Source organism: Rhopalosiphum maidis, chromosome 2 (genome assembly GCF_003676215.2).
Source record: "Rhopalosiphum maidis isolate BTI-1 chromosome 2, ASM367621v3, whole genome shotgun sequence".
NCBI lineage: Eukaryota > Metazoa > Arthropoda > Insecta > Hemiptera > Aphididae > Rhopalosiphum > Rhopalosiphum maidis.
Window position 1 is genome coordinate 80,238,378 of NC_040878.1, and position 25,560 is coordinate 80,263,937.

The following is a 25,560-nucleotide window of genomic DNA, read 5'->3' on the forward strand; positions in this document are numbered from 1 at the left end:
TTCAAAAATAGTTATAACGTTGCAAATTATAAATTTATACACCAGAAAAAACTGAGATCGTATCACCGGTCCTGCACGTTAACCTTTAGTCTAAGTAAATGACTTTTTCAAAAGTCAGAATATTTTTATTTAATTCTTTGGAACGACTATTTTCAGTTGTTATCGCCAATATGCTACGTGCTCACAATCATAATGCGATATTTCACTTTTATAGTAATATGTCGGTTAATAAAACTGTATTATACATTTACTTAAGTGCTATATAAATATGAGCACTGGTTTATATTATAACATAATTTCGATTTGCCCCGTATTTTTTTTCACCAATCTTGTTATAAACGTAAATGCATTTTAATAATTCAGACAAATAATATAATATAATGATATACTGCTAAAATCAAACTTTGTGTTTTAAAAAAGTCATACTTCTTTTTCGTGTTAACCATACCGTAAATAATATTACATTATATTATCTATTATATCATAAGACACGCTTGGCATGCACTGTAAACATTAAAATGTAATAATTGGATTACTAAACAAAACCAGTGTCTCGTAACAATAACAACAATTATTATTTCAATACATTTTAATCGCAGATTTGTAACACGGCGCTTTAGATAGGCAATTTAGGTTCATCCGTACCGTAGGGTCTGCTAAAATACATGCAGTAGCAATAATAAGAGTGAACAAAACAAGTGTAATAGAAAAGGTGGAATTGATTAATACAAGTCATCATTAATGAGAAACGCTAATTTCCTCAAAAAAATATTAACGCTTTAAGTGATAAGTATTTAAATTTTATATGAGTGAAGTGGAGTAAGAGTGGCACAGGCTACTTCACAAAATGTTTGTCAACTACTCTAATTGTTCAAAATTTAAATACTTAATTTTTAATAACCATAATATTGATTTGAAATTTTATATTTATAAATTGAAATTCCAATAATAATATTATGTCAAAATATGAAATTACCAATGCACCTATGTTAACATTAAAAAAAGAAATGGTAACAACTAAAAATAGTTAAAGTAAATTATTATTTTTGAAAATTGTGTATTATAATTCTTCAATTAATGTAAATCAAATATGTTTTTAAAAACATTTATAATTTTCAAAGAAATAAGTATATGGCTTTAAAATAAAATACAATTACTTATTATATTTAATATTTTGTTTTATTAATTTTTTAATTGTATGATGTTTCTGTTTGATGTAGTGTATTGACATAATTATGAACGAATATGCAATTTAGATATAATTTATAAACTCAATACTGTCAAATTTTTTCGTTAATAAAATAAAATTATAATACTATAATATAACAAAAAAAGTTTCAGACCAATTTCGAGTAAAGTGTAAATTTATAAACATACATTGCATTACGCGATGCTTTCGTGCAAATATTTTGTGTAATTCGCCCTCCATCTATTATCATTGCCGTGGTAATTGTTTTTTCTTTCATTTTGTATCATTATTACTATCATAAACGGCTTGAAATTGGGAGGTTATCACCACTACAGTCTTCTGGATTGTTTAAAATGCAACCACCAAAATCATCGACGTCATTGTCATCATCATCGTATTATATACCTTAGTGTACTAATGCGCTCGTGGTTTAATTAAAATCGTCCACCGTAAGCAAAGATTAACCAGTCACGCGCGTTTATGACAAATTTAGCGATGTAATGGGCGGCATTGTTATGCTAGGTTGGAGCGAGTGTGTTAAGTAGTTATAATCAATCATATGTATGCTATTATTAGGACATAAATTTACACGCTTTTTCGTATGTTTATTGGTTTATCAAGAAATTAACTGCATAATATAATAGCTTATTAAATATGTATTTTTTGTTTTGTATATTTATGGGAAATATTACAATTTATTTTCATCTATTTTTAATGCATATTTTAAATTTTTTAAATGAAAAATGTACAAATAATGTTTAATATATGAATATTTTTGAATTTCAAAATAGAAAAGAAAAATGTTTAGCTACGCAAGAGATATTTTCATAACTTTTTCTTACACAATATGTTTGATATTTACATTTTGAATAATTTTTAATTTAATGATATCTTGTAGATATTATAGGTTCTTTTGTAAATATTATATTTTAATATCACTTTTTAATAACATTTCGTAATAGATATTAATACTATTTTAGAAATTATTTATTTTATGCCATCATATTGACGTAAGTAAATATTAGGTTGAAAAAAATGTTAACTCTCCTAAAATATTATAAATTCTTCTAAATGGTAAGTTACTTATTAATAATAATAAGATAATCAAATAAACAGATAACAAAAACCACTATCACATTATTACAATATTTAAGATAATTATTTTAATTAAGCTAGAATAATGATTAATAATTTGATTTTTCTTAAGTATAAAATATGAATGAAGAAATATAAATAAAAATATTTTTAAAGAGTTTCTAGAACCGGTGAGGGGGGGGATTAAAAATAATTTTTTCCCCAATATTAGAAATACCTTCATGATGGTACCTTTAATAGTGGTGGCATACACGCTTTCGGTAAACTACAATAGTATATAAATAAAAAATGTCCGGGCTCATATACAATATATATGAAAGCATTTGTCGAAAAATTGTTTAGTAGTCAGTCGACGTTGTCGTTATAGTCACGTGCCCATTACGGATTTACAAAATAAACTTCGATAACAGAGTGGTATATAATGTATTATAATACTACAATAGGCAATCTCCCACAAATAGACCGCGGAAATCTCAATCCCGCTGTCGACGCGGGATTGTCAACATGCCAGCAGGTAGTTCACGGATTCGGTGACATAATCGTTTGACGATGTTTCCTAATTAAATAATTTTATATTTGATACATTATAAAATAAGTATCTGTTTCACACAACGGATTTTTTAAATACAAATTGCTTTTTCCGAAGTTTTTTAAAGATAAAAAAAAATATTTATGAAAATAAAAAACAAAACAAAATATGAGCCCGGAGTTTCTATTTGTATCCCATCCACGGAGAAAAAATAAACAGCCACTCGTAAGTCCATAAGGTGACGAAGATATGGAGCTGAAATAGGAAGATCGAAATCGATGAGACGGGTAAACGGATAGCGTTCGACAGAGATGGAAATTTCCGATGGAATATCAGCACGCGTAGCTCGAGGCTTAACCGTGTCAGATATTGAACCCGTTCGAAATCCTTCAATTTATTTACATCCCCTTCAACAAACGTGCACAATAAAATATAATATAATAAGATAAACTACAACTACTACTATTGCTGCTGCTGCTAAACCTCCTACACATTCCTACAACTACCTTGCACTGGGGACTGGATTAACACTGAAACGAACAAAGCCGTTTTTACACCAATGGCGAATACCTAAGTTTCGAGAAAACATAAATTTTTAAAGTTTTCCATATTGTTCGTACCCTCACCAACGGTTATACCTGTGTATCTCGACACGGTTTGATCGTCGTAATCCAACTGTTAATTTTATCAAACTCCAGAAGCTCTCGATATATTATCCAAGTGCCAAGTCTATGTTGAATACATCGAGCTGTACCTTTTTCGTATCACAATCATCGCAGGTACTCGTGATGAGCAATAATACAAATCACTCGTCTTATGAATTTCGTGAAAAAAGTCAAACTTATTGTTTCCCCTTCTCGAAAAATACGTCATCAAATGTGTACGGAATGTATCCTAAATGTTTAATACATCAATTTATTGAATTGTCACTTTCAAATTATTATGTTGTTAATTTTTCGCAAGCCTGATCGAAACTACAAATTAGATGTAACTAATCTACTGAATAAATAAATCATAATTAGTACACTTAATTTCATAAGTACAATTGTTTTTATCCATTATATTATATATATATATATATATTGATATATTATTATCTCGATAATTTCATTATAATATTAATCTCATACCGTCGTGTCCGTCAACGTAATTAACATTATTTGAGTAGATGACGCGAGTGACAGAATAATAAAATAATAATGTGTGATAAACAAAGTTACAGTTTTAAAATGCTCACATTGATTATTAGTAATATTATATTGTAAACATATTAATAATATACCATTTATTGGGTCGTCTCTTAAAATAGTATTATATGAATCATATAATGTGGTGAACGCCGCGTCATAATGTGGACAAATAGATAAGTTCTGTCCCTATGATTTTGAGTTTCCTATAGTTTTATTTTATCGTGAAGTACTGTTTTATTCGAAATCAAAAAAGTTGTCGAGATGACAAATATTCGAAGCATATAAATAATCTTGTACTTTAAATTCAATGTGTATGCAAATTCAAAATATACATACACATATTATATAATTGTTGTATTTAATGATACACCATTATGCATATGTGTAGTTAGGGTTGTACGGCGTACGCGATAACAATAATATGTAACACTTTTATAAATCCGCTAATTTAAAAATAACATAATATTATGGTCTTGTATTATTAGTATTACGGTAGGTTGATTTATTTTTTACGAAAACATTGCATTTATAATAAATTAATATTTAATTATTATCTTGATAATAAATATAATTTATAGCATGTAATTAACTTTTGTGTCCTTAAAATTTTTAGATTTACGGCATTTTAGCTAGTGAAGTCGCCTTGGTTGACATTATATTATTATGCTCAATTACTTTAATTTGTTTAGATTTTGATCGTAAAATTTCATCTTAAGTCCAATTAATATTTATGACGTTGTCTTGGAAATCTCAATATGTCGCCACGTTGATGTTTTAACGGCAGAAACAACCCAATCGTTATTTTAGTAGATAAATGTTTTTTTTTTCTTATAGATGCGGTGTAATGTCACAATATTAATAATATGTTGAAAAAATAACAGCTTTAATAAAAAATACGTTATTATCGTATCTTTATGTTCGGTTATCTAAGTAGCTATCCCTATAGTTTTCTAAAGTTATTTTTTTTCTACATTTTTTAATTTTATCACAGATATAAGATCATCGCAGGTATCTAAGACTATTTGTATCTTATTTCGGTGTTATTAATAATAGATTAAAATAATTGATTACATGTCAAAACCATTTTAACAGGTTATATACCAAAATAAAATCCACCGGTCCTTAAATTTAAAACAAATTCGAGCATGCACCAAATCGGACTTCCATTCAACCCTGACAAGTATCATTGTCATTGTATTCAAATTTACGTTGCTTTCAGCGCTTAAAACAACTTAAACGTAATACACTTTAATAATAAATAATGTAATATATAGTATGTTTTAAATAAAAATCAATAAAATATTTAAACGGGATTATTTAAAAATTTTAAACAATGATCTGATAATTTTTTTTTTAATTTAATGACATTTATTTCTATAAAAAAAAGTAAAAAACCCAAAAAATATATTTTTGTAAAATTTAAATATAATTTTGTTTTATACGGTAAAATCTGGATTTTCGTGAGAATAATAATATTAGCAAAAAACTAACGATTAGAGAATGATATGATAATTATCTGATTTAAATATAATAAATAAACAAAGTTTAAATTGAATAGCATTAAGAGATGCCTGGATCAATAAAATTTTAATAAATTATTTTTGAAAATTAAATTCTAGATTTATTCAAAATTGATTTTCCTAATTTTATTTTGAATTTTTTAAAACTAACATCCAATAACTTGCATTATATGTATAACCATTAAATTAAAAATTTTAATTTGCTTTGAAGGTTTAAGATAATGTATAATATTTTTATTTGGATAATCAATATATGGAATTTTTTGGTACTTACTATGCATGATTTATAAATTAAAGGTAATTATTTTATCGTATGTCGTATTTAAAAAAAAAAATTGAAAGCTTACGAGCCCGCCCGTCTTATTTAAATATTTAACTCCTGGATAAGTGATATACGGTGCTCAAATTATAGTCTTTTCGATTGTTTTTTATTTTCAATTATATAAACAGACAGTTAGACATAAGTATATTTAAACAGTAGGTATTTAAATAATTATACAGTTCGTACACCATTATCATATCATTGATTTTATAAATAGTATGCACGTTAATATAAAAATATTATTTTTACTTAAAAATGTCTATTTGTTTATTATTGTTATATTTTACTAGTTAACTACTATTATTACCAATTACTACTATAATTATGGTAGAAATAGTTATATAAATAGTTATTATACTACTTATTCATGAAAAAGTTTATCTCTGATAAAATACCCCTTTTCAGATAAAACTCAACATTTGCATAATAATAGGTAATCTAGAAAATAACCACGAGCTATTAAACAGTTCTTTACATTTATTAATTAAAATTGTCTCGAAAGTAAATGTTCAAGTTTTGTTTAAATAATTATTATAAAAATAATATCACAACACAAAGTGTCTTGTATTATAAAATACAATATTTTAATAAGATTTATCTATATATGAATATACTATAATGTGAAAAATATTTTACTGAATGTATTAGGATAAGTAAAACCTAAATAATTAAATTTATAAAGCATTTTTCTTATTTGAGATTAAATTTAATTTGTTTATCCGTATATTTATTTAAAAACAGTTATTGTATTCTTTTAACACTGTACTTAAAATTATACCAATTTGAATAAAGATAATCGTTCTAATATAATCAGAGGAATAAACCAACAATGATGACAATACATTTTTCGTATTCGGCTATTATTATACCATGGTAGGGTTGGCGTTAGAAACGTTTTCTGGATACAAAATATTACGAAAACGTCTACTTGTTGTTGCATCCGTACAATAGTCAATCAAAAATTCGTTCAAAACAGCGACGAAGTCTCCGGCGATAAAGAAAGGAATTTTCCTTCCCGAAGCGCTCTCCGATCTCAATCTTTCAATATTGTAATACGCGCGATATACTTAAGTCTAATGTATAAAACGTGTACCGAAGCTATCGTGTCGGAACGAACAAATCGATCGTTTTCAATGATAACACCAAATTAATAGTGAGTTTATACCGTGGTTATCTGTATTTTATTATCAAATATAGTCATTGAACTTGAACAGTTAAAAATGTATTTTTTTTTTCTTAACTTTACGACCTATTGTTACAGTGTATATTGAAATAATTTTTCTTTTTTTCCAATTAATATGAAAAATAATCAGGTTTTTTTTAATCATGCTGTATAAAATGATTTTATAATACAAATAAACTAATAAATATTTCTTAGCTTATTACTTGACACGAACGTGTGATTGACTTAACCTAATATCAAATAGTTTTGATCCAAATTAAAAAATTAGGTCACAGAATATATTTAAATAAAATATTTAGTTATAACACAAAATATCTAACTGTTGCACAACAATTATAGTATGGGTAAGTGTGACGATCAAGGGTAAAATTAAAAAATTAAATTAAAAACAATAAAAAAAAAAAAATGAACTTTTGACTGATTTGAGTTACTTATATTATATGAATTTTACAGTTTTAGACTTAACATTTTATAAATTTTAACTTAACTACGTTAATTCAATTTAACAACTCTAAAATATTGTTTTTATGAACCTACCAACCTTTGCGAACTACAATGATATCCATTATAATCATAATTTATCCATAGTCAATGTTATTATGTTATATGATATTTTTTAACACACATAATTTATGATAAATATTTCTTACATTAGTAATGAAACCAGTGTGTGTACTTACGTTGGGAGCTCGATCTTCGGATGATGTTTTCCAAGAACGTGTTTTGAGGGGCGACCAGACCTCGTCGGCCCCCTGGCATAATGGGTGCACCTTTGTTACCCAGGAGTAGGCTGTTAGCTATGTTTGCTCGAGTGTGTCGTTTCGGCCATATTGGCGGACAAAATAAAACGCGCGCACGACGACGCGGACGATTAGGACAACAACGGTGACCGCGGTATCGCTTTGTGTTATATTTTCACAATTTTCGCGTCGCGGTCTCGAGTGAAAACATATTATCACATCGATCGTATATTATAATATAATATCTACAAAATCGTGTATCAAAAACACGACGGCGTGAGCTGTTCGTAAGATTAATTTGAGTGGATGAGGGGTGAGAGGCGCGATGACGAGTTGTCATACAAAAATATTATAATGTATGTACCGCTTAGCTGCCAGCTATATGCAGTGATGTCGTTTGCGGTATCCTTTGTGGGCGCGTATCATGGGTATGTGTTTGTGTGGGTGGGTGGGTTGGGGGTGTGTGTATATGTGTGTGTATATGTGTGTATGGGCGTGTGTGTGTGTGTATGGTTTGTGAAGTGTGTGTATGTGGCGAGTGATCGTGTGTGTCCCCCCCGGGACCGCAGTTCAGTTATCGTCGTCAGCCGCAATCCAAGTGTTCGCGTTTGTGTTTCTTCATAATCGACGCCGGTCGTCAGTGCGGTCAGTGGCGGTGGTAGTGGCGACTGCTGCTGTGGTAATGGTGGATCGCGCGTACATCGAAGAGCCCTCCACCCCCCCGTCGAGAGGTCGACGCGAACTAGGAAGGCGACGACTCCTCGTGCTTTTGAACGAGATCTTGCCCGAGCCGGTCGCGGTCGACGATCAAGCCGTAAACGGCTGTCGATGGCGACGGTGGAGACGACGTTTGAGACGGTGATGATGGTTTCATCTGTGCCCGGCTACCTGGTCCGGTAGGATCGTCGTTGGACGACGGCAGTGGTGAGAGGTGTTAGCTGCTGTGGCAGAAAAAGAAAAATAGCGACCACGACGGCGTTGACGATGGTTAGTGTCGTCAAGTTGCTCTCGAGGTCCACAGCTGTCGTCGACAGTCACAACAACTATGGCGGCAATGGAGGACAGCATGGACTCGTGAGAGGTCAGGAGCCTTTTGGGCGAGGGCGCACTTACGAGTTCCTGAAAAAAAAAAAAAAAACCATCTAATTAGACTTCGACCATGATAAAAAGGATATAGAGTTTATATCTGTATTATAGACTATAATATATAAGTATAAATCGAAAATTTACATCAAGTTAGATCAACGATATAGGACGCGTCGGGTAGGTTTAAGTTAGATGAGTGCCATTATGCTTAATACAATATATTTTGTTTTAAAATTGTTTTATACATTTTATGTTCCTTTTTCGTTTAATATCCGTACACTGTTCTATCACTTAATGAGTATCACATTATGTAGATGTAGAAAAAATAGTCAGAACTTATGATATACTTTGATGTAAGTTTTTAATCGTCTCATACATCACTTAAAGTATAACTATATGTTTCAAGTTTGAACAAATAGACAATTTGAAATGTATATTATATATTATAATAAATTGGTTAATAAAGTAATAATGACCCAAAATTCACACAATGTAATATAATATTATGATAGTATTGTAAAACCATTTTTCATATAGGTATATAAAAATAGCACTGAAAATTTTTAGATGACCTTTTTTGCTGCAATATCATATATGCAATGCATATTTTTTTTCCTATTTGGTCCGTCGATAAATAAAGGCTGGTATTCACTATATAATAATATTATATAATATATGGTTTACATGCATAGCCTTTATACGGTTTTCTGAACTCAAACAACACCCTTTTAATTCGTTTTTTTTTTTTTAATTTCCGTGCGTTGTACGCGTTTGCTCGTCGGTTGTAAAATTCAAAGGGGGTCATACCCACCCCCCTTTTAAATTACGCCAGATAATGTTACGCCGTGCGAATACAATATAAACTATAAAGGTTCATATCATATTATATACGCGCAAACTTGTATAGTATAAAATATGTATGATTACACTGTAGTGCACTATATTATATGCGGTAGTGAAACTAGAATTTTAAAATGGGGAGGGGATATGATCATTTGCAGTAGGCAAGCTATAAACTATTAATTATACAAGTTTTCCAAAAAATATCCGGGAAAAACGATCCGATTAGTATTTAAATAATAAGTGTACTGAATTAATTCATTTTTTCATGCCCAATTAGCAATCTTACAATTACATCCGTATTTTGTACAATATTTGTTACCTGCCAATGACGTAGGTTTATCGTGACAAACTGTTGTATGCCTATTAAAAACACATTTACTATAGTAAATCAACTGTTTATCAAATACCTGCCAATAGCTCAAGAGTAGGTCGAACCTAACTATCTTTCGGGTGTATCGTTATTAAATTATTACTATGATATTCTATACTTCATAACAAGTCGTTTCGGGGTCAACGCCCAAATACCACGCGTCGGAGTGTTCATTTTATGTTTTTAACTAAATCAAACGGAACAGACTTTTCGCATAATAATACATATTTACCATCCGGCCCACTGGGTGGTGCGATTCAAGCGGCGTTTATGAGTAGGGTCCACAACAAGTGCGGATGAGAAGAGTGTGTTTAACGCTGATAAAAGGTATAAATGCGTACGCACATAATATCGCTGCGGTGCGTGAGCTCTATTCGAGGTGAGAAAAACAATGTAGGTAGATATTATTATAATGATATGCGCATACCAAGTTTACCCGCATTCTGCTGATAGTGGAATACGCAGTAGAATCTATCGCGGATGAACGAATGTCGAAGTTTTTGTTTGTAATATAATTTTTATCACACAATGGTGTGTAATAGCTTCAGGTATCGATCCATCGGTTTCAATAACATTCTGAAATCTTTCAGATATTTTATTTTTAATTTTACGTGTTTTTCACTCTTAAAACGTATCCGATTAATTATTTTACGTAAAACAAAATATAAACATTTTGTGAGCAAAGTTATCGGTTTTTACGACCGTATTGAACATGTTTGTTTGCATCTTACAGATTCACATTGTATAACTATGAAATGATTACCACTCTATGTGGCGAAAATATAAATGTCACACAAGATAAACGTGAAGACGTGAAAATGTCGGTAATCCTTTACCTATAAATTAGACTAATATTATCGTTTTAAGGTTTTCGTATTTTACAGTCGAGCGATTTTACTTATACCCATAGAATTGACGGCTAAACAGTTTGAAAATACTCGTCCGGTTTGAAATTATACTTTATTACAGATGTTAATTAAATAAACCTTTTAAAAAATACCACGCAACGATAAAGCTGTTATGCAGATATTATATAGTATTATGTAACATACTAAAAAAGCTTTGATTTCTAATCGGAAATTACATTTTTATTTTACATAGCCCGACGTGTTATTCATTTAAAATAATAGGCGTACGTAACAAACAAAACGTAAACATACGAATTTAAATTTTTAAATTTATAATATCAATTTATATATATATTTTTTAATATTAATTAATTTTTGTTCGATTTTTCATCTTGTCCGAAACGTTTTCTAGCCCCACGAAACTTTCTCTCTCGGTTTACGCATTTCTCGTTAATTCGTTTGGTGACTATGGCGGAAACGACAATTTACTGTGATGATAATACTGTTATACGCGTCGCCGTGTACTGCGATACGTGTCACGACAGTAATCACCGGCGTCGACCGCCCAGTGGTTTTGTCATGTTTTGACAGTTAGCAAACGACGAGAGTCGGGCGAGGCGTTTTGTAATGTAGTGGGCCGAAACACACATACACACATACGTAGGTATGTAATATCTAGGAATATAGTAATATGTGGTTAATCCTCGGGACCGGAACGATAGGGTCCAACGCAGGAGTACGAATATAATTTTCACAAGTTGACCGCGAAAATGAACCACTGAAAACCTAAAGCTTATAATATGCAACACATTATACTATATTTTATGACGTATTGTCGTTACTCGTCATATTGTGTGGGCGTAAGTCATAACACTCACAACAAATGTCAGAAATTCGTAATAATATGTTTAAAAGTCACATCATGTCTGGAAATTGTTTTTTTTTTTTTTTTTTTCAAGTGCGTTTCATAAACCGTTTAAAATTAATGATGCAACTTTTTTCTTCTTTAAATGTTATGTTTACAAATTTGTAGTTAAAATTTAATTTTCATTGTTGGCTTATTTTTTAATAATTATTTATCTTGTAAAACTACATTCTTCTCCGTACTGACTAATTTAGTCTATCCATTCCATATGATATTTAACTTTTTCTATACTATCGTTATATTTCTGTCATTGCTAATATTATTTCCTTTATCAATATTTTATCTAATAATAGCTTTTATACATTTTAAATTGTAATTAATACTATTCTATTACAATTGGCTAATAATTTCTGTGCCATAATATTATTATGTATTATTTCATATTGGATTTGAATCAGCTAAGAATGATGTAACAAAAAGTAAATAATAAACTAAAAAATAAATTTGATTATTTTCCAAAACCTTAAATCCCTAACTAAACAATTTTGATCTAATTGTATTTTGTAAAAATTTGGTCATTGTCTTATAAAAATATGATTATAATGCATTGTTATTTAAAAAAAAATAATTATCAAGTGCCTAGTAATAGACTAATGTGGTTTGATATAGATAATCATACTTGAAAAGATATGTGGGCTATCTGAAAAAATAGATAGATCGGAGAACTAGGAGTATAGACATAGTAGTACCTATTTAAAAGTAGGCCACCTGCCTAGATGTGTTACAAAATATTATATTATGTTGATATCGTTACATACAATTTTCAATTTCCACGCATCCCTATTAATTGAAGACTAAAATTCGATTCCTTGAGTCAGATCTATTGAATGACAGGCGAATCCGTTATAATTCACCCGGTTAGATTAGGTTAACCAATCAAACGATAACTGGTCAAGAGACTAGATATTTACTTTTGAAATAGGGTATAGATAAATTTGTTTTAACATACAGTCCATGACGTTCGCGTATGCCACAGAGAAAATCGCCTTAAAATCAATCCCGTAATATGAAATTGCGTACCACACCTCACATATGCCTGCAGCATAGCAGATAGATCCATACAACGCTATTTCTTTAGAGCTATATAACAATATTATTATACTCGGTGCAGCCGTACACAAAAATAATAATAATAATAACGAAAATGTGTACCTACACAATCACGTTCAAGTCCAGCACTATAAAATATAATATTCAAAATACACAATACATTGTATAAGTAGTAAGTCCTAAATATTATATTGAAACGCAATATTTTCAAAATATCGTAAACAGAAACGATCGAATCGAAGTTCATTCGCGCTACTACTCAAAATATTATATTATCGGAACCTCCGGATTTTATTATACGTTCAGTACTAGACTACGAAATATCGTATATTTTATACTGATAAAATAATCATACTATTTTAGTGCATGGCTTTATATTATATAACTGCGCGTACAGAGGAAGATATAGGAATATAGACAGAGGAATATTCCAAAATGAACAATTATTTACAAAAGAGCCAGCTCTAACTTTAATACTAATTGACTTTGAACAATTGTATAGTTTTTATGTATAATAATATAAATACTGTTAGTCGCGTTTATATAATATTGTTTACAATAATTTTAGTAATTTTCCAAATTTTCTTAGTTTTCAACCAATACTTATAAAATATTATGAATATTTTATAAATCTTTTAATTAAATAGTTTAGTTAATAAATAATAAATAAAAACGCATGTAGTATCTTACACGTTTAACTTATAAAAACCAATGTCAACAGTTTTTTAGAATTTAAATTTTAAAAATTACTAAAAAAAATAATATGAATATTTCACACGATTACAATAATAGTAATGCGTCTATAGCCTAAATTCACAGAGCACCAATCGAGAATCGTTTTCTTATCGGAATAAAGGTCGATGTTTCATAATAATAATTATAGAAACCGTTTTAAAAATTTAAAAATATTGCAGGATAATCGAATCGCACCGAAATAACCTCATGAGAGGTAACTCGCTGAGTAAATCCAAAAAAAAGGTAAAGAGATATTTTTCTAGGACGCAACTCAGGTACATAATATTGTATTATACGGCATACGTATATTTGCAAGCGTAATATTCAGCGTCCCTCGGTGGTATACCATATACGACCGTGGACAATAATACATCAATTCCGTCGAGTGTGAGTGCGCTTACGAATAATTTCGATGCGTACAGCACAACAGCATGTAATATTCATATATTGATTAGTCCGGAATAACCGGCGCACTCTCGATATCACCGAAACGCGCGCACACAATAATAATAATAATAATAATAATAATAATAATAATATATTATTATTATTATTATTTCTGTCGTCGTCGTCGAGTCGCGTCACGTTGTAGTTGTCGTTTTTCTGCTCTGCGGGGACATGGGACCCGACACGGGAATTGCACGCACATTGCCTGCGGCGTAACAGGCGATATCAGCTGTACATTATACTTACCTTCCGAACATAGTATTATATATTTTAACGTGCCCGCAATACAGCCCCCCGTCGATCTCTCGGCTTCACCGTCTGCCGACCCGGTAAATCACCCGAGGAAACGCGTGTGCGGTAAAATTAACCTGGAATTCGTTGTCTTCGTGTTCACCGAGAAATTCTAGGAAACATTTACCCCTGGCCGAAACATATTGAGCGAACCAAGATATTCCGAAATTTTATATTTTCAAATAACTTTGACGTGTGGAAACTTTGATAGGCAAATATCGACTGTATAACAAATAGTTAAAGATTTTCCAGCACACCTATACATATATTCCCACTTCACTCCTTTTCTTGTCTATAATTTTTTAATATCTCGTATATTATGAATACCATCGATTTACATCGCGTGTACTCTGTTGCTCTGTCGAAAGAATCGATAATATTATTATTTTGGTTATTTTAAAATAAAAATTTGATTCCGTAGATTGGTACGGAACGTGAATACTAGATAACGATGAAAAATACGAAGACTTATGCAATATTAAAAACATAAATTTTGGGTTGGTACAATATTGTAAAGTAAATGTCGATACAAAGTTGACTACCTAATATAAATGTACGTGCTACAGCGACGCGTGACGTGAAGGAAAATCACGTTTTACGTGATTATTATAATAATTGATTTGTGTCGTAGTCGATAAAAATATCGCACAACGTAAAACGTAAGTCGATGATGTTCAAACTAAAAATAACCGATATTTTTTTTTATAAGTACGACAGTAATATAAATATTACATAAATATCGGTCTCATAGCTAATAATATGATACAATTTAACAATAATTTGTGTTTAAAAACCAATTAATAGTGTTAAGTTTTCGGGTTTGAACATTTTAACTATAAGTATATTGTGATTTGTATACATGTATAAGGTAGGACTTGATCCAAAAAATGTCACGAGAAACACCGATTATAAAAAGTCTAAATGATAAATATATATACCGCTAGTTTTTAAACATTAAAACCAACTTATGTCGAATTAACTGCAATTTTGTTGCCTCAATATTAAACTTAATTAAATTGACCGTCTTCGTCAATTCTTCCAACAAATATATATCGAAAAGAAAACGAATTGGTATTTTTCGAAAATAAAATATGTACTATTGTTACCTCCGTATGTATACTTCGATTCCACCTGTATTTAAGTAAGTATCGTTTCGTGTTCGATGTAACACTGCACCTTAAATCGTATTATTAAAAATATATAGACCGTTGCAGAAGTTCAGAACTGCGGTCGCAGCCACAACCGCGTTGGCAACCGATCTGTTGCGTGGTCGCCGCCAAATAGTCACCAAGAGCTATACAAAAGGCGAGTGTACGGGTTGCGGTGATGGTGATAGTGTTTGTAGTAAACGACTTCATTATTTTATTGGCAAATGCCGCCGTTGTACGTGTTAGTAATGATAGTAATTGTATCTCATCGATTATCGTTCAAGTATGAAATAACATTATGTATGGAAAGGGAGATCAAAATGAACGTTTTCGATGAGAAAACAAATCCAGTTTTGATACCAAAAATAGAAGAACTTTTCTAAAACCAAACTGAAACATTTATATCTTATTAATTTATGACACAACAGTCAAACTTAAAAAAAGTTTTTGAGAAATTTAAATTGATATGATGTAAATAAAATCATAACAAAAAATATGAACGAATAGTATATACCTAACAACGATCATATCATTACATTTTTTTCTGTATCTTTATCAAATTATATATATTTTGTTTGAATTCAAACCAAATCGAATTGGACATCTAAATTCGGATCGAATATTTAGAAATGTTTAGATCCTTTTACGAACTTAACTGTCCGTAATACTACTATTTATTATTACCTACCATTATTATCATTTTTGTAATCTTAATTAAACGACGAATGATAAAAATATAATATTTTATATCATTATAATATTTTGATATTATTGATCATCGCTTATGTTATAATTTATTGTATACAAGTAACTAGTAATAAAATTATTGTTATTATTTTATTATTAAATGCATATTTTGATAAAAATATAAGTCTCTGAAACATACTTGGAAAATCTACTACACGTCTGTCACCGATTAGCGTTATATAGACGTGTACAATATCATCCAAATGATAGAATAAGTCACTACAGTCCATCATCAAAAATTGAACTCAATTACACTGACAGACCATAATATACAATATTATAATACATTTTAAATTGATAATATGATAAAAATGGGAATATAATATTTCGGTTCTACTAAAAAACAAAAAAAGGTGTATTATATTTGTTTGCATAGATTCCGTCTAGCGTTTCGTTTTGTTTTATGTTTGCTCTACTGTAAAAAATTGTTCAGTAAAATTTTAAAACCAAATAGCAATACATACATAATATCCACTAAATGTATTTAATTTAAAGTTCAGAGCATTTATAAATGTATCAGAATGTGGTATTATGCTATTATTTGCTGCCAGCTGACCAAAACCAGCCGTTTTCCCATACAATTTAATGATATTATAACTACGGAAATTCGTCTATTCGTTATAGTCACTCGCGTGAAAAAATAGATCAATTTTAAACAGTTAAAAAATCACATACATTTTACATACATACTAATATGGTCACGTATGTGTGGAAAGTGTCCGCAATATAAATACTATTGTTTAATTTTCGTTTTGTGTATACATAATATTATATGGTAATGTGCTACAAAAATGCACAAAATTTACGATAACGATAAAAATGACAGCGTTTTTGTTTCAATTTGAATTTTCAACCTACTTAACATCAATGGACAGATGATGAAAAAGGTCTGTTAAAAGACCGTCTATCTTTTTACTCTTTAGTTACTCACTATAGTTCTTATAACCAACGTCTGTAGCAGTTAATAAAAAAATAAAATAAAATAAATACCATTCACGGGTTCTATTATTACATAACGGTTCGTCGACAGTACAATACACGGGATACTTTGAGTCGATTCGCTAAATATGATTACATTCTTTTTATCATTTAATAACGTATTTTTTGAAATAATAATTTTTGAAATTTTTAAATACACTTGACCATATTTTAATATAAAAATTTTTGCTATGCTATTAACGACTAGGATATGTTGTAAAGAGATAAAAAAAAAACTATAAATTGTAAAAATGATGGGTCTTTTTCAAAACGTCTGAACCAATATTATGGTTTTTGATGGTTTTAAATCAAATATTGATCATTTATATTTTACCTAGTTTTATTAGTATATTTTCGAAACAATTAGGTCTTTAATAAGTCATAATATAAAAGTGAATCAAAAAATATAAAGCATAAAATATCCAAGCTTATAGACGAAAATCCTTAAGTAGGTTTTTTAAAAATTTAAAAAAAATCATAATTAAAATGCATGTACAACTAAAATAAAAAATAAATATGATAATCCTTAGTAAACAACTCTCCTGAGGTCAAATTTGTCCATTCTATTGGCATTTTATTCGAATTCCGCCACCGTACGTTGAATAAATGATTCACGCACTTAAACATATTAAATTAAAACGATAAATCAACCGTATACAATATAAATTAGAATATTATATTGAAAAACTTTTCGAGCTATTTATTAATATAGATTAATAAACGTGTCCAAATATATTTTCACAACGCGTGAATGCCGAAAGTATTTAAGTAGTACTTTCTCATCGATGTATAGTTTTTATTTATTTGTAATTGTAGATACCGCGTAACACAAAATAATACTTCTTAATATTTAAAAACAAACGTTCGCATACATAATTTTTACCCTCATTATCAGGGACTAATGCATAGATTTAGGAGTGCGATCTTGATCATGCAATTCTTTAAATTAATATAGTTCTTTAAAATGTAAACATATTGTAAATGACACTATCTTATTTAAAGTAAATTTTAAATTATAATTGTATGGTTATTAATACATAATATATCATCACACGTCCATCAATTATGTATATATATATATATATATATATATATTATATTTGCCTTTACAAAAACTGTCACTGGTTAATAAGAATTTATAAAATCACAATCTCAGATCAATTAATATTATAAAAATAAACTATCTCGGTCAATATTATATAGATAGTGATGTATCTTTAACTCACGTGTGTATAAATTAATATTTTATTTTGATAATTGATTTTACATGTTGTTATATCTAAGAATGTGATAATGATATCTATGCTAGTAAGCCTGAATTTCTGATAACTTTAAACAATCAAAAGTAAAAAATATATAAATAAATAATTTTAAATATAATGTTTTAGGTATTTAGTGAACAATTTACAAGATACAGCATACAGTATAACGGAACATCATGATCGCCGTATACAGACGAATAAAGTCTTAAGACTTTATTCGTCTGTATACGGTGATCTGCAGGGTTCTTCGTAAATAAATTTAGGTATTCTAACTATATTATTATGACATAAAAGTAATGCAATCATCCTTGTGCAATGTATATATTACAATAATATCAGTGTATATATACTTGTACGCGTAACAAGATAATATTGAAACAATTGTTTTATTTTTATAATAATTTAAGCTTATAAAAATGAGTAAGTGACAAGGGTCTTAGCAGTTCATTTTGAAAGTATACTTACATTTTTATTAAAAACAAAAAGTTGTTTTTAAAGTTTAGAAACATGTTTGGTTTTTAATTAAATGTATGAATGTCATTAAAGAACAATTAAAATGTCTGTATGATAAAAAGTTTTAAAACTATTTTTTTTTTCAAAGGTAAAGTGATTATAATAAAATAATGTGCTATTTTAAAACTGTATAAAATATCGTAGATATTTATAAAACTTTTGTCAAAATAATAATTGTACATACGTATGTTTTTAAGCTTGTACATATAAGTCAAATAAAAATATATTTTTCTTTACGGAGAATAATAAATGTACCTTTTGCCTGTGATAAACCATTATTATAATATACGAGTAATATATAAAATTATATGTTACACGATAATGAACCCACACCCAGCCTTCAATTTATGAAATAGCAAGTCAAAGCCTCCACCAACACAGAGAACAATTTTTTTCATATTGTTTCATTTCAAAAATAAATGTTAATTGTAATCGAATTGTTTTAATTTTTTGTGAGATAATAGAATGTATACACTGTGCATATTGACTGTTAGATAAAAAAAAATATTCTAACCATTTCAATGTACCAATGATGTCGATTTTATATTCCAAATCGTTTAAAGCTTCTTTGAAGTTCAGGGATGTATCGCTTCGTGAACTGCATTACTATCATGCAAACTCATAAACTTTAAATACCTTAACTGTATCTCATTTCAGAATATGTAATTACAATTAATGGTTTCGGAATTTTGAGAAAAAATAAATGTTTAAAAAATTAGTATGAAAAGATGTGTTTATAAAAGTAAACATAGAAAAAGAGTTAGCGTCAAAATCACAAATATCGCCCAAGTAATCAAGTTAAATGGACCACTCTACACAAAACAATTGTATATATACAAAACACAATATATTAATAATAATAATAATAATATTATTATTATTATTATTATTAAAATGTGCTGAGATGGTGGCGGCGGCGTCAACAGCAGATGACGACGACGAGCGAGCCTAACCTCCGGTTATTTCCGGTGCGAAACTGCCAAGGGCCGGAAACTGGCTCGCGATTCCCGCCAAGTGCGCGACTTTGAATATTTTATTGTTATTTACTCCTCCGCCCTTTTCTTCATTTACCAACCCATCCGACATCTCCATCGCCATGGCCCCGGGAGTCGTAATATTATTGCGTTTCTCTTGTGCCTCAACAGCGAAATGTAAATAAGCGCGTGCCCGCTACGGAGAGTCGACGTCGGTCCGGTTAAAGCCCTGCAGTGGAAAATTAAAATTTAAAACGTCTCTCGTCCTATTATAATATTTTGTTTATTCTTGTCATACACATACACACACACACACACACACACACACACACACACACACACACACACACACACATAAATACATATGACAATATAATAATACAATAATTTATGCACACATGTACAATAAATGATATATTGTAGGTTAGATACACTATTATAAATATAACAATAAATATCGATATTATATCAGTCGAGTGAGATTTTACAAATAAACAAAGTTTATACAAAAAATTAAAATTAAAATATATCAACCATTACCATAATACTAATAAAATAGCATATATTTTGGTCTTCAAACTAATTGCATCTCAAAAATTAAAATTTAGAGAACTGTAGAGGTAATATTTTAAAAAGGTACATATTATGCTGTAACTCCTTGATTATAATTTTCCTCTTTCTTAGAAGGTAATTTAGTATGGTCTAATAAAAACATTGGAAGTTATAATGAGGCAATTCAAAAACATGTTAATAATAATTTAAATTATTTCCAAAAACTTAATTAGTTTTAGGGAAAAGTGAGTATTTATCTTTCATTATAATCTATTTGTTTACTTATTAATTTCAAATTCACCAAATAGTGGTCACTATATTATATTATAATTATTTTATTTCAAAAAATTAATCGAAAGCAAGAATTTATTACACCAAGAAACTCTTTACTTGTTAAGTTTATACTATTTATTAAAAATGTTTTATGTATTTTTTTTTTTCAATAAATAGAATGACTAATTATACTACTGTAGAAGTGTAGAGTTTAAATTGAATTATTTTTATCTGAGAATAAAATATAAATTCCAGTTATCTTAGGTGTATTTATAAATATACTATATAAATTTCAATCGTAATAATCTAAAAGACATGATCAGTTACGGGTTTTAATTATTTTTATAAATTGATACTTTTTAAAAATGTATAATCAATAAGAGTATTCATTTCAGTGATCAATGTAAATTTAAAAAACTTCTATTTCAAAGTGTAAGCAAATAGTGAGGATTTTTTTTTTCACCAATATTTTTAAATGTCTATATATGTTTTTTAGATTATATATTTTGGTATTTTCCTATTATATTGGAGAACTTAGGTCAACATTTATTTTAAAACAGGTTTGTGCACGAGTAGCTTAACGTTTCGTTAGTGTGTTTGTTATTAATAAGTACCTGTATAGTATTCTTTTAATTGTGCGTTTAAAAACAACAATATTATTTCTCATCGCATCGTGAATCACGCTATATTAACCACATTATAACACTGTAATCCGTATACGAAATGCATATACATTTTCGGGACGGCTATAAATAATTGTATGCACACACATACAGTGTCCACACTATAGACTCGTTTACCTCAATTTAATATAACACAACAGTCGAGCCTCGTGATACAGCGATGAATAATAATAATCGTCTTTTGGCTGCAGAGACGAAGCTACATAGTCGTTTCGTAACAGCTAGTAGTATAATATTTAGTGTGATGATCTGGAACGATTTAGAAATACGCTGAAAATCATTGATGATTCTTAAAATTATTAAATGCAACACTCGCAAAAATTACCTATTTCATGTTAAATGTTAAATTGGATCATTTTTTCTTAAAAAAAAATAAAATACAATATATGATGATAAAACTTGTTCAGTAGAATAGAACCAACAGTCAAGTAAAGAAAGTCGGTTGTCGACTAAATTAAAAATATTTTCTAACTAATACTTTTTTCTATTTTACATAAATTAAAAAAAAAAACTTCCACGGTGGACTTATTCGATTTTTTTGAGTTTCATGCCTCCTCCCTCTTAATTTCATATTCACTCTACCAATTTTTATTATCCACGATTGCAGTGGATCTATATTCTATATGCACGCCATACACCAAGATAACCGACGACCGCCGTAATGTAATAATATAATATATTAATATTATAGATTGAGCATTAATCACTAGCCACTGCGTAGCGTGGTTATATTGCATCGCTGTCCAGAGTAACCTGTAAGTTGGTTGACGGTAGGTTTTCAGAGACAGATTTTGTGGAATATTGGTTACCATAACATTGCCTAGATAGTATATGATAGTGTATACACGATGCGCGTTGCTATGGTTTTAAATAAAATCCGAAACGTCAGTTACAGTCTAATGGCAGTTTCAGCGAATTCTGTTACTGATGCAGTCAAAACGCGCACGCGCACAATTAGTGCATGCATATTATAATTATTACGCATAGTACCTATGTATGACGCTAATGCAAAATACGTATACGTCAAAAAAACATTAAACGGTGACCCAGCGATAGATTATTATTTTAATCCAAAAATGTGTGTTAATGTAGTCTGTTCGTAGAAAAACTGTGGTGTACAATGACGAAACTTTATAGAATCTAAAGTTTAGAATAAAAAACACTTAACGTATTAAGTAAAAGCTTTAGTTTTAGTGACGAATGACCATAATAATACACTGAATTTAATGAAACGACTAAATAATGTAATAAATAGGCTCAACTTAGGTTAGGTTAGGTAAAAAATTGTACAAATGGTTCGTTTGGTTCTAACGTATAAAAGACAAATGAATTATATGACAAAAAAAAAATTAACAAATAGTCATACAAATTGAAAATATACGCTTAAAAAATCATTAACTGCATACGTCAAACAGTTTGCTCATTAGTGTTGTTTTGCCAATATAATGTTTTTTGAAAGGAATTTGATATCAACGCAGTTAAATGCTAGTAAATCCGTTCCGTGTACGAAAAATGAATAACAACTAATCGTCAGTCATACGCAATGTACCCGCATTTATTTACGACCACCGACAATATAGATTTTTGTAACCATAATATAATATTACGTCGGATATATTGTTTATGTTGTATCTATATCAATATTAATTGTCCGAAAAAAATATTACGAGTAATATTATTAGAAAAAAATATTACACTACTGTGTTACCATTTTCGGTTGATTAGAATCGTTGTATTTTAGTTTACGGGATGAAACAAAAGTCTGTAAACACCCTTAGGCTCGTGTAACGTGTTATAATACGACATTATTCACGACCGAATTTACGCTCCAACGACGATTTTATTATTATTATAAGTTCGCGCGTTTCGTTTTTTAATCCATCACACCGAGTTGACGTGTGCGTATCACGCCAGCATATACGCGTATTATAATCGTACCTACATATACTTCTACCTTGATAATATAAATACATAGGACGGACGGACGGATTATCCTCGTAAATGATATATAACTATGATACTGCGCGCGCGTATTACAACCTCAATTAGCGTTGCGACATGACCATTTATCACTCGTCGGCCAAACGGACCATTTATAATAATATCATCATCGCAACACGTACACGCACACATATTTTTTACACGATATATTATAATAAGAATAAGAATAATACATATATATATATTATCAAAACAACCGTTTCTGAAAACTATGCCATAGAAAACTGTATTGTTTGCACCACGATGAGCATATTGTTGTTATAATAATATTATAACGACTTATATATATTACATGTTATACTGAATACAGTGTGTATACTGACTATATAGTATATACGTTATTATGTAATTATGACTTTGGTAGAGTCTCGTGTCTGTGATACGTTACCGAACACAACATTATCATTGTAATAGCAGGCATCATGTAATCACTTTAACTTATCGTGTATAGAAAACAATATTTTGAATCGTTTTCTCTGATAACGGTATGTTTAAATATAGTAAAAAATAACTGCAAAAAAAAGCTTGAATATATACAACTTGCACGATGAATTTAAAATAGAATTCACCACGGCAAATAGCCAATCTCAGACAATAAATGCTTAAGAGTATTTGAAATATTTTTTTAAATGCAATTAAATATTACATTTATAGGAATACTTAAATACATACACTATTCATGTTAAAAAAATGTAATTTATACATTTATAAAATATTATATAAAATGAACACATTATATTATTATATTTATCTCGTTCATAAAACTTTTAGTAGTAAAACATATGTTACATATTATTTTTAGTTATTTAATGTTTAAATCACACATAAACTGTTGTCTCACACGAATTTCACAACAAGAAGTAACTGAATTAAAAAAAAAAAAAAAATCATTTAAGGAATTTAAAATAAAAACGAACCTGTTCTGTCCCAATTTTGTATCTCAACAGTCCAAACGTAATTATTTAATAAACTTATATCTTAAAATTTCACTTAAATCAGTATAATAGTGAGGTAATTCAGGTCGTAGCATCTGCTCATAGCGAAACATAACAGTTAAGTGGTCATAAATTGTTAATTTTAATCCGTATTATATTATACATTATACACTGGCCAATGTTGAAAGTGAAATGAGAATTTCAAACGGTTAGAATTAAAATATTCAATCCATAACAACATATAAAAGAAATTATGTCAGTATACCACTTTTGATTGTTGCGTAATCACAGCAAGATTCGAGAACTCGTTTTAGCGGTGAATCGTCGATTTCAGACGTTTGTATCATCTGCAATAATTGTATATATTTTTTTTAATTTTTAATAAACATTCATGCATTATGTAGTAAAACGTTATACGATTATTTAATCTGTAAATTGTTAAATTTGAAAGTACTATGACAAATCTTTAGTCGCAATGTAATTTCAAGAAAATTATCAATAAATGGTTAATAACGCATAGATATACTCGGTATTACTTCACAAAGCTGTGACAAAAAATTTTCTCTTATCCTTTGTGTTCTTTCCTTGCAGTGTAAGCCTTATTATTGATATAGATCTAATGACGGTGAGTCTCTGAAGACATGTAGTATCCTAATCCTAAATAACGTAAAAATAGATAATTTTACCTCGACGAAAATGAAAATATAATAATACGAATGTTAAAATAATTATTTATTAGTTAATAGTAATAATATTACATACATCTTATGAGACCACATAAGTTAAGTGAGTTGGCATACGGAGTGCACTAGTCCTTTAACACCGTATTTAGAGGATATGATGGAAGTCACGCCACCCGACACTTGCTTTGTTGCTATGTTTTGTAATATATTTATTTTATTGTATTAAACTTATATATTATACCATTATTCCAATATCAACAAAAGCAAGAGGTTTTTTATTGAAATATTTACTTAAGATTTACTAAGAACGTGTTTGTTTGACAGATGAAATTCTAGAAGAAGGCAGTTTCAAGTCGGTCCAAAAGTGCAGAGTAAAAAGAGATTTATATTTTTTTGGTCATCACCTATCGAGAGAACATCGTAAATATACGCTACCAAGACATGCCTA

At 29.2% G+C, this 25,560-nt stretch overlaps 1 protein-coding gene across 7 annotated transcripts in view; it reads right to left on the reverse strand.

Moving 5' to 3' along the window:
• Nucleotides 1-25,560, reverse strand: part of LOC113553311 (potassium voltage-gated channel protein eag) — a 192,889-nt gene that overhangs the window by 66,333 nt on the left and 100,996 nt on the right. For all 7 annotated transcript variants that reach the window (XM_026956584.1, XM_026956583.1, XM_026956586.1 and 4 more), the window contains one exon: nucleotides 7,709-8,887. In XM_026956584.1, the coding sequence (XP_026812385.1) occupies nucleotides 7,709-7,787 (79 nt within the window). In that variant the 5' untranslated portion in view covers nucleotides 7,788-8,887. The remainder of the gene's footprint in view (nucleotides 1-7,708; nucleotides 8,888-25,560) is intronic.